Genomic DNA, 12500 nt, shown 5'->3' with positions numbered 1-12500 from the left:
TGTTTGTTAAGCTGTGTAATGTGTGTGTTTAAATGGCCTTATGACTGCTTAAGGTGTGCTAAAACTTTAAGACTGACTGTAACTCAAAGGGGCTCAAATGGTGTTTCATTCGCTCTAGAACAAACTGAGAAAACAGGTTGTTATTATTCTGGGCGGGTAACTTTTTCCTAAAACAATAGCGATGGTGAGCCATTATTTCATGATGACTGATCTCTCTCTTCCTCTCTTTCAATAGTGTGCTATCTCTTCCTCTCTCCCTTCAGTGAGCTATCTCTCTCTCTTTCTCTCCCTATCCTTCAGTGTACTCTCTCTCTCTCTTCCAGCAGTGGTGTTCTCTCTCTTTCTTTCAGTGGTGCCCTCTCTCACTTCCTCTCTTTCAGTGGTGTGCTATCTCTTCCTCTCCCCCTATCCTTCAGTGATCTCTCTCTCTCTCTTCCTCTCTCTTCCAGTGGTGTTCTCTCTCTTTCTTTCAGTGGTGTTCTCTCTATATATATTTCTCTCTCTCTCTCTTTTCCTCTCTCCCTATCATTCAGAGTACTCTCTCTTTCAGTGGTGCTCTCTCTCTCTCTCTCTCTCTCTCTCTCTCTCTCTCTCTCTCTCTCTCTCTGTGGCACCAGTGCCAGCAGCTGCATGACTTTTCTTTTTTGTTGTCATCCTCTCCCCCACCCCAGCTCTGTCCGGTTTCCAGTTTGGGAACAGATTCAACATTGTGTCGGTCTGTTTTGTGATTCCTGTTCTGCGGCCGCGTGGGCCTTTTCAAAGCCTTTCTGTGTCTCCAAGCTAAAAGGGATTCAAAGTCCTGAAATTACGAACTCATGACACAACAAGCAGCTGTGCACAAATTGTTTGACACATGAAACTGTAGGCCTCTTATCACATAGAATACATTGTTACATTCAGCTTCTGTTGATGCTTCAGATAACACCAACAATATATCATATATTCTGTTTCCAATTGACACACAAAAAACAAATATGTTTTAGAGTTTTGAAATAGGCTATGAAAAGTAAAAGGTTTTGGGGCGCTTGTCCCTTTAAATATTAGGGACCAAGTGAGATGGCGCTGCTTTATTGATTGACAGTCCTTCTAAGCCCCGCCCCCACGGTCAGGCCCGTAGTCTGCAGTGTTGTCGGCCTCTTCAATGACTTCACAGTATCAAGCTCATCGTTTTAAAACAATAACCGGCTTCCGGGGCGAAAACATACATCGAAGGGGGGTACCTCGCGTTGTCTGAATACAAGGTGCTTCCACCAGTGGTGAGTAAAATTGCCCAGTAACCTTTGTAAGGGTTTTTATCTTGCGAGTACCTCCTGATTTGTTATTGGTTGAGGGACACAAACACGGAGCAGATGATGATAAAGGGATTACAGAAAGCACTGCACGTGAACGCCCCTAAAACTTTAACATCCAAGCTTGCTTTGTTCATCAGGCTGCTGAGATTAATTTTCAGTGAAGTCCTGAACGTCATGGACTAAATCAGTGCATTATGTCAATTTAAAACTGTAAGAGCGGTAAATTGTATCCTACCTGCATTTAACGTTAAAATAATTGTTTACCTCAGCTCTCAGTGTTGTTAAATTCAGCGTTGCATGCATGCAGCATGTTAATTTGTATACCATTATTTTGCTACACCGTTAGCTTGTATGCCTGCCTGTTAGCTACTTTACTTTGGTTTTCAGGAGCTGCTACGCTCTGTGACAACATTCCCGTCAAGGTTTATTTTTCCCATAATAACAACAACTGTTACATTCCAGACCAAACCACGGAATAGTCTGTCAAAACCGTACTGTACACGGTGTACTACAACCTAGAAGTGGTTCTCTCTGTAACTGTCACCGTACATATTCCTCAACAGTTAGCAAAGTCCTAACGTCTCTGCAGTTAGCAACCCTTGTAATGACAAACGCTAGCCAAAACACTGTCTGAGTGGTTAGTTTATTTTGCGTAGCCGAGACGGCTTATTTAATGTGCAGAGTGGGCCTTCTTCACGTTATCTTCAACACCACAGACTGGCGTCTCTCCCCTCACTCTGGGTCACCCGGTTATTAGCAGGAATGCGTCTAACGGCAGTCTGTCCTCTTATCTCCGCATCACTGTTTAAAAGTGCTGACTGATGCTGATCAATTTCGAAGAGTCACATTAAGGGGAAGATGCACAGTAGGCTACTGGATCAATATTGTGTCTGTTTACTGGTTTGACAACCAGGTAAGTGTTTCCCTTAGTGTGTTTTTTTTATGTAGTGTCTGGTTAATGTAGCCTGATATTTATATTCTCGGTTTCCATGAGAAACTACTAAGAAACCATAATCAAGCTAGCATTATGCAAGTGGAAATGTTTTTTTAGGTATTTGGTGAACCATTAAGTTAACTGAGTACCACACATGGCACAGATGACCAGCGGGTATTGCACGTACGTAGTTTGGTGACAAACCTGGGTAAGTGAACCCAGAGTAAGTGGTAAACCTCCGACAACAAGAGCCCTAGGGCATTGTTTTGTTAGGAGAATGAAGCCATACAGCTCTTCTATTAGGAGGTTTACCACCTACTCTGAGTTAATGAACCCAGGTTTGTCACTAAACCACACACTTGGAATACCCCCCCTGTACTACAGGACTAAAGTGAGGTTAGGGGCGTATCCAGGTAACCCCAGGAAGAGCCCGCTGTGCCAGGCCAGATCCAGACCTGTTCCGAGGTCTCTGGAAGGCCTTGTCCACCGACAGAGAACCGGCTCCATTCTGGTTCACCCTCCAGAGGTCCAGCTGCATTTACACCAAAAATAAATCCTTTCAGAGCCCAAAAAGTTGCCTCCGAGCTGGAGCACAAAACACTGTTGTTTGTTTGTTTCTGTGAACTGGAGTGGGCGTGTCATCCCACAGGTCAGTTATGCGCACAACACACTGCAAAAAATGAAATCTAACCAAGTGTTTATAATCTTCTATTAAGATCAAATAATCTATTTGGTATTGTTTTTAGTATGAAAAGACTCTAGTGCTCTCCCGTTAGATCATTTTGACTTAATTTAAGAAGACCTTGACTTATTTTAAGGAGTCTTATCAAGACAAATTTACTCAACGCACTGAAATGATTTCATGAGAAAGGGCTAGGTAAGTCTGAAGGTAAGTCTGGTATACTGAAAACAAATTGGAAATGCAGGCTGGTTCATTGGGCAGCACTAAGTTTCACATTTACATTTTTATGCTCATTAATGTGCACTGTCCATGTATAAATAAACCTTAAATAAATAAATAAAGTTTCAAAGAATTCTGAACAGAACTGAACAGAACTACTTATCCGTTGGTCGGAAAACGCCCTCAAGGAACCCGCTTGCTCCACTCCACTCACATTCTTGGTTCTGTTCAAAATTGGGGGCAAATGCAGGCTGGTTCGTTGGTCAGCATTAAGTTTCAAAGAATTCTGAACAGAACTGACTCAAGAACTACTTCTCTGTCGGTCGGAAAACGCCCTCAGGGAACCCGCTCCGCTCCACTCCACTCCACTCGTGCCATCAGTGAGGTGGAGCTGTCCCGGGCCAGAAGTTTAGTCTGTCATTCATCACTGATGCTACTGCCAAGAGCCAGATCCTGTTTGTGATGCAGAGTATGGGAGTGATTCACTGCAGGGGTGGGGGCGGTAATTATTCTCAGGTCTTGGATCAGTGGAGCCCTCTATTGCCACACTACTCTCACACACAGTGCAGTGGGTCACATGGGGCATCTCAAGTCTAAACTGAGTTAAGCGTGCACTCACGTCAGAGGAGAATATGCTCAATGTTTTAAATATATTTATTTTTTCCGCTGTCCATTTGTACGCCTATGTCTATAACTTTTATAGTCTATAACTTCAGCACTTTTCCGTCTTGGAGTATATATTTTCCCTTTATGTATCCAGTTGTATTTAGCATTAAACTTTGGGCACAGATGGTAGGGGGGTGATGCCTGTCAAATATTAGGCCCTAAAACCCCACACAAAGGTCCGGACTGGTATGCAGGGCACCGCACGGCACAGATCCTGGGTGCAGAAAACTGAAGGGGGTTAGAGTGTGTGGGACATTAGTGGAACTGAAGGGGGTTAAACTGGGGCATTAGTGGAACTGAAGGGGGTTAGTGTGTGGGGCATTAGTGGAACTGAAGGGGGTTAGACTGGGGCATTAGTGGAACTGAAGGGGGTTAGTGTGTGTGGGGCATTAGTGGAACTGAAGGGGGTTAGTGTGTGTGGGGCATCAGTGGAGCTGTGCCCAGATCAGAGTGGTCACTGGGCCACCTGATGCTGATGTCTGGAATGTGACATGCGTGGGCTTTGGCAATGCCCCTCCCTGCAGACAGAGAAAGTGGCATGCCAGCTATCTCTCTCTCTCTCTTTGTCTTTCTGTCTCTCTCTCTATTTACAGACACACATGCAGATGCGCAGTTATGTTTTCTGTGTGTCTGTGTGTTTGTCATTATCTGTTCATGTGGCAGTCATCCAACTGTCTCACACACACACACACACACAGTGCACATATGTGCTGGTCACATATGACTGATGCCTGGACCAGAGTGTCCTTTGTCAGTGCGCTACGCATAGCATGTTCCAGCCGAGTCTACACATAGCATGTTCCAGTCTCAGCTCTGAGCTGAGCGCAACTCTTATCTGGATCTCTCTAAGGGCACAAGCGCTCTGATTCCACTAATGATGCAACAATAGGTGATGTCACAATGGATTCCGAAACAGAACCCGGCTCAGCCATGGAACTCTGTCCAGAGTCATGGTAACTCATTTTGAACGACAGCTCAGTGTTTGTCAGTCAGGAAAGCCAGGAATGACTCACTAAATGTTGGTGTGGTTTATGAGGCTAATGGGAATGTTGCTTGTGTTTTTCCCTAAAAATGGATCACATGACTTTTTTTTATTTTTTTTTTCCTCACTTTTGTTTCCTGAAGCCTGCTGCCCTTGATTCTGTAAGGACCTGAAGGTACACTAACTAACTTACCTTTATTCTACCACCCTCACTTACCAAACTCACCCACTCCCTCTCCTCCCCCTTTAACACACTCACACTTCCACACACTTACTGTATACTCAACACTCACACACTAATACTTAACACACCCACACACACTTGTACTCAACACCCACTCACACTCAGAGTAGATCTGGGCCTGATCTGCACTGCGGACAGAATGAACTGAAGTCCTGTTGAGAGTCAGTCAGTGAGTGAGTGTGTGTGTGTGTGTGTGTGGTGTGCCTCTCGTAACGGTGCGAGTTGACCCTAACATGAGCCAACATGTCTGGCTGTGCTACGACTGACTGTCTGGCCGTGTGACGACTCCCTTATTGTGTTGGTGGTGTCTCCCCCTGCCTCACTATGGTGCTTGGAGGAATAGAGGGATTTTTCTGTGTGTGTGCGTACGTGCAAGTGTGTGTCTATCTGCATTTGTCTGGAAGGAGAATAGAAATCTTTGTTGACCTTGACAGAAGTCATTTCCTGTAGAAGGCTAATAGACACCAGACTCATTTTCTATGTTGCAAATGCGTTTGTGTGCGTAAGGTCTGGCAGCCACAACCTTTTTAACCATTGACTTGTGGAAAACCCCCAGAGAGGTAATCATCTAATGGACCACAGCGTCTGTTCCTGGTAGAGATGAACCCAGGGAAACGCAAACAGCGTCTTTTCCTGGTAGAGATGAATCCGAGGGAAACGCGAACTCACATGTTTAGCTTGTGGGCTAGTCCCTACAGCAGCACGTACAATAACTCCATCCACGTACATCTACAGTATGTGCATCGGCTACACATGATAACCATAAACATATCAGATATCATTGGCCTTTAGTACACCTTTACCAGCATCCATCTACTGATATTAGCATCCATCTACTGATATTGCATCCATCTACTGATATTAGCATCCATCTACTGATATTAGCATCCATCTATTGCCATCAGTTGTCCATCCACATACATCTTACTACACATGACCATAAACATATCATGGCCTTTACCGGCATCCAGCTACTGATCTTGCTAGTCGTCTCGCTAGTTCAGCTGGTGGTTGAGGAGTCCTTCTGTCTGCTGGCTTAATGGCGTAATCTTGCTTTTACATCATTACTGAGTCTTGTAAGTGTGTTAAGTGTGTTGTAACCCAGAAACCTGCCTGCCCCATGTGTATTACATTTACAGAGGAGTCGATCTATGTGCACATAATCACTCCTCATAATTACATATTCAGGGCTTTAAGTAAATATCTTTGGGTGAAGCTATCAAGAGATTGTATATTTTATATGTCAATTTCATGGAATTGCCTTTAAACTTGCAATACCCCGATGTGTGTTTGTAATTGCTCAACATTACCGGTGTCTATTGAGCATCTCCATGGGCAGACCCTACCCATACATCTCTCTCTCTCTCTCTCTCTCTCTCTCTCTCTCTCTCTCTCTCTCTCTCTCTCTCTCTCTCTCTCTCTGACCCTCTCAGGCCGTTAGCTCTTAGCCAGGCCCGTTGTGCTGTATTGCTAACCTTAAGTGCCTCTATTAGCAGGAGTTGGTTGGCTGTTGCTGTGCTGTGCTGTGCTGTTCTGCTAGGTTCTAAGTGCCTCTATTAGCGGTTCTAAGTGCCTCGATTAGCGGGAGGTGTTTGTCTGGTGCTGGTGCTTGATGTTTTGAGGAATGATTAGCTGATGAGAAGTGTCGGAGGCTATTTGTGTGACGAGTGCCAGGAACTCGCGCGCACACACACACACACACACACACAGCTAGGACACATACACATGCACACACAAATACATTCTCACCCCTCTCTTAGCCCAAACCACCACTTTCCTTTTCATTTCATTCAAACACACACACACACACACACACACACACACACACACACCCACACCTCATACATTCAGTTACTCAGAAGAAACTACACAAAATAAGTGGTGTGGTGTGTAGGGAAGCTGTTGCTGATTAACAAAAGACAAAAATAAAACAATAATCTGTTCTCATGTTGACTAGAAGAGTCAGAGATAATGAATGATCCATAATAGGTCGATATATATAAAACAGGATCACACCTTTTAACATGACAATTGGAGAATTCTTCCTCAAATAAGGAACACACACACATGTTCAAATACACATACAGTACACACACACGGTCCACACACACATACACACACAGTCCACACACGCACCCCCACACACGCGCACACATGCTCAAATACACACACACAAACGCCATCCCCCCACGCACACACACACACATGCTAAAATACACACACACACACACAGACATGCTCAAGTGCACACACACACACACACACGGCTACTCACCCGTCTCCCGGTCTCTCTCTCCAGTATGTACCCGTCTGCGGGCATCTCCTCGCGGATCCAGCACGAGCGTGAGCAGGCGCAGGGCATGGGCTCCCAGCAGCAGGCCGTGCTGTTCCTGGGCCAGGACTTCCAGGCGCTCCGGCAGCAGTGTCTGGAGAACGGAACGCTGTTCGAGGACCCCTGCTTCCCCGCAGAACCGCACTCGTTGGGCTTCAAGGAGCTCGCGCCCCACTCCTCTAAGACCAGGGGCGTGGAGTGGGTGAGGCCGACGGTGAGTTCACATGAGACACACACACACACACACACACACACACACACACACACACACACACACACACACACACCCACTCCTCTAAGACCAGGGGTGTGGAGTGGGTGAGGCCAACGGTGAGTTCACATGAGACACACACACACACACTAGGGATCGACCGATATGGATTTTTTAGTACCGATACCGATTTTTTTCCATCAGCCTTAGCCGATGACCGATACAGGCTGCCGATTTTCTTGAGCCGATATTTGGAGCTGATACTGCTTTTATTTTGCTCCCTCAATTTACATCATACAAATGACACATAATTACAAATGATGATAACAAATCTCAAATCTCTAAGTCTCAATTTAAAAAAGGAACATTTATTGAACTTATGGATGGGTGCACTGGATATGGTTAACTGTGCAAAATGCTTTCATCAACATCTTACAACACAGCCTTGATGATGCATTGCTTGCTGACATATTATAAGACATAATTCAAGTCATCACAAAATGTCCTTTGTCAACACATTTAAATAATTTAAGAAAACAATGAGCCTGAAAAGTAGCTATTGAAATAAAGTGCTTGATTTGTCATTTTAGACTGCATGGTTTCAATTTTTCTATGTCTATATTTTTCTAAAAAAAGCTGCCAGATTTGTCAACCACAGAACATAAATCAGCAGAGGAAAATAACGTGGTGTAAGATGTTTATGTTCTAAACAGCATCAACGTCAAAAGGTATAAAAACGTATCTCTCAAGTTTTAAAATCTCTCCTTCAGGTAGCGCAGCACTCTCATATCGCTGTGATGCGTGTGTCCCACTGAGTGAGGCAGACCAGAAGCACACACAAACTGTTTGGTAGCTGACGAACCACCATTGAACTGGATTGATAATGATAACGTTAGCAAACGGCTCTAAACAAGTAAGGCATACACGGTATGTCTGGTACATGATGAACGTTAACACGAATTAATATTTAATTAATAAAAACTACACGTCTATCATTATTAAAGCTCTGATATCACTGCGATGGCAACTCCGCCCCGCTCGAAGGGAGAGGGGGAGGGAGACGCACACACCACACGCGTCCAAAACTCAGCCAGGTGGTCGCTGAATAAAACTCCCACAAATATCACCGGAACAACGCCGGCATTACTTAATCATATGATTGACCAGTGTTCGTAACAGCTACCGCTAACACATGCATACGGATAGCCTACAATCTTAGCTATTTGCAGCTCCCTAAATACAATGGCAAGCATGTTTTATAGAACAGGCATTCAGGGAGGGAGACACACACACACCACACGTGTCCAACACTCAGCCAGGTGGTCGCTGAATAAAACTCCCACAAATACCACGGAACAAGTTGGCATTAGGCTACTTAATCATATGACCAGTGTTTGTAACAGCTACCGCATGAATATGGATAGCCTACAACTTAGCTATTTGCAGCTCCTAAATACAATGGCAAGCAGTTTTATAAGCGATCATTAAGCATTAAAAAGTAGCCTACCTATCTATCATTCGTGTTTTCCATTTGGACCCACAAACTTGCTTCCACCTTCAAAGTGTATGGCAATATTTCAGCTAAGTCAAACAGTTAAAAGATGCTTTGAAAGTTTAAAGTTTACTGTTGTCTTGAAGAGCAGGTTTTCAGCACTCTGCTTCGTGGGGGAGGGCAGTCTGCGTGGTGCAGCATCTCCAGCAACACAGAGCTGCCTGTGGACGCCTGTATGTAAATAATCTTGGGGAAAAAACTATCGGTAAATGGCGGCTTATCTGCCGATACTGCGTAAAAAAAAGCATAAATATGCCCGATATATCGGTCGATCCCTAACACACACACACACACACACACACACTCCTCTAAGACCAGGGGCGTGGAGTGGGTGAGGCCAACGGTGAGTTCATATGAGACACACACACACACACGTTGACTGACACACTCACACACACACACACACACACACACACACTTCTCTAACACCAGAGACGTGGAGTGGATGAGACTGATGGTGAGTTCACATGAGACACACACACACACACACACATATACACACACACACACACACACACACACACACACACACACTCCTCTAAGACCAGGGGCGTGGAGTGGGTGAGGCCAACGGTGAGTTCACATGAGACACACACACCCACACACTCTCCTCTATTAGAGCAATAATAATAATAATAATAATAATGATAATAATATTTGTAATAATGATGATAATAATAATAATAATCGTAATAAAAACACACAAGCATATTCTAAAACACACATGCAGTAGACACACACACACACACACAGTTTTATGTGTCGACATCAAAGTAAGATTTGTTGCTCTTTGCACGCCACTGTGCCACACCAGGACACATTTAGAATAGTGACTCTATTATTACACGCACACACACACACACACACACACACACATAGAAAAACACACAGATACACACACACACACACACACACACACACACACACACACAGACAGACAGACAGACACACACACACACAGAAACACAAACACACACTCACACACAGACAGACTGACACACACACACACACACACAGACACACAAACACGCACACAGACAGACAGACACACACACACATTCTCAGACAAACACGCACACAGACAAACACGCACACACACACAGACACACAAATACACATTCTCAGACAGACACACACAGACACACAAACACGCACACAGACAGACACACAAACGCACACACACACACACAGATAGATAGACACACACAGACAGACAGACACACACACACACACAAACACAGAGACACACACACACACACACACACACACACACACTCAAACATGCGCACACAGACAGACACACAAACGCACACACACACACACACAAAGACAGACACTACAGAGGCTCGTTCCAGAAACTGCACATGTCTAAACAGCCCAAAAGAGAGGAGTTGAAACAGTTTCCATTCCCTCCAACGACCGTTTAGTTTCATGGTCTAGCGTTCGGTTTCAGTGGTTATCATATGTCCTGCTGTACATACTTCTCTAGCATTCGGGTTCAGTGCTTATTATTAATATACGTTAATATAAGTCCTGGTGTTCTTAGAGAACAGAGAAGACAGAGAAGTCCTTCAGTCTGTTTGTGCTAAACTGAGTTTAAGATTTCTGCAGGCCAGTGTCACCACTTACACACACACACACACACACATGCAAATACACACATACGTGCAAATACACATACACACACCTAACGGCATGGCAAGTGTCACCGCTTCATTATGTCCAATTTCTTACAAACACACACACACAGACCTATCATGGCCACTAGTATCACTGCTTCATTGTGTCTTATTTCCTTCGTTTCATTAATGTCTGGCAGAGAGGTGACTTCCTCTGGGCAGAGCTGCTGGGTGGACACTTGACTTCCTGTTTTGCTTAATCAGTCGAGACACACACAATGCCGTGCCACTCTAGAAGTGTCTAGAAAGGATGAGAGAGACAGAGTTCTGAATACATATGTAAATGGAATATTTCAGTCTCATTTTTTTATACATTTACGAAACACTCCAAACACCTGCTTTTTTGTGGAGTGTTGGGAGTATTGTGTGTAGATTGATGAGGGAAAAAAATATTTGAATCCATTTTAAGATGAGTCTGAAACATAACAAAATGTGGAAAACTTCAAAAGAGTCTGAAAACTTTCCGGTTGCTGTATTGGCTGTATAGAAAGAGACAGAGGAAGAGAGAGAGAGAGATGGAGGAAAATAGAATAGAGAGAGAGAGGGAGCAAACTCCCCCCAAATTAACCCATTTACTCCTAAAATGCCTGCTAAAAACGCCTATAGAATCCTATGGCATTCTAGACTAAATAACCTTATTTCCTGAGGGTTTTCTGAAAACAAACTAAAAATTGTCAACGTCTACCAAAATGTAGTATCTAAGCCTCTGTAGCACCTAGAAACATGACATAAAAAGCATGCTGCGCTACCCAGCAACCAGCGGGAGAGTCAATGTTGCGCTATGCAGCATCAGGCGGGAGATAGAATGTTGCGTCATGCAGCATCCAGCGCGAATGGGTTAAGAGGGTAGCATGACAGAAACAAGAGAGAGAGAGAGGATAGAGAAAGAGAGAGAGAGAGAGAAAGAGAGTTAATGCCAGAAAGGTACACAAGTGTGTGTGTGTGTGTGTGTGTGTGTGTGTGTGTGTGTGTGTGTGGACCAAAAGCTCAGCTAGAGTTTCATCTGCATGCCACACGTAATTGTACTAGCAGCTGCTCTAAAGAACACACACACACACACACACACACACACACACACACACACACACACACACACACGTGTGCATGCAGTCAGGCATTTTGACATCTTGATCTTTGGGATCTTAATAATCACTTACATAAAAAACAACTCTCTCTCTATCTCTCTCCCTCTCTCTCTCTATCCATCTCTGTCTCTCTTCCCTATCCCTATCTCTCTCTTTTTGTCTTTGTCTCCCTCCTCCCTCTCTCCCCCCTCCCTCTCTCTCTTTCTGTTACACACACACACACACACACACATACACATATACACACACACACACACTGTTTATCTCATGTCCTTATGAAGACATGTGTTCCACTTCTGGTAAATTGTTGTTGATCTATATATCTTAACAGAACTCTCATAGCATCACTCAAAGGGATGTAAGACTGCAAACACACACACACCCCACACACACAGGCAAATTCTCCCTCCACATACAAGCAAACACACAACAGTGACAAGATGTGATAAAGGGGCAACGATACATGCCAACAGACACACACACACACACATACACAAATGATGTATGACGTGAATATCATAACGTTTTCTTTCATATGAACATAATGGACTTTTCTTATCTTCTAATGGTAATTTTCTTATCTTCCACACACACACACACACACACACACACACACACACAC

At 44.2% G+C, this 12500-nt stretch overlaps 2 protein-coding genes across 2 annotated transcripts in view; both read left to right on the top strand.

The window, feature by feature from the left end:
• LOC125297543 (calpain-2 catalytic subunit-like) overlaps nt 1-10 on the top strand; it is a 26542-nt gene extending 26532 nt beyond the window's left edge. The window contains exon 21 of the mRNA XM_048247950.1: nt 1-10. This exon is cut by the window's left edge and continues 514 nt beyond it. The gene's annotated coding sequence lies outside the window, so the exon portion shown is untranslated.
• A 1087-nt stretch (nt 11-1097) lies between these two features.
• Nucleotides 1098-12500, top strand: part of capn1b (calpain 1, (mu/I) large subunit b) — a 33064-nt gene continuing 21661 nt past the window's right edge. The window contains 2 exon segments of the mRNA XM_048248093.1: nt 1098-1256; nt 7319-7565. Coding sequence (XP_048104050.1) covers nt 7320-7565 — 246 coding nt within the window. The 5' untranslated portion in view covers nt 1098-1256; nt 7319.

This window comes from Alosa alosa, chromosome 7, assembly GCF_017589495.1.
Source record: "Alosa alosa isolate M-15738 ecotype Scorff River chromosome 7, AALO_Geno_1.1, whole genome shotgun sequence".
NCBI lineage: Eukaryota > Metazoa > Chordata > Actinopteri > Clupeiformes > Clupeidae > Alosa > Alosa alosa.
This window is presented reverse-complemented; position numbering and strand designations above follow the sequence as displayed.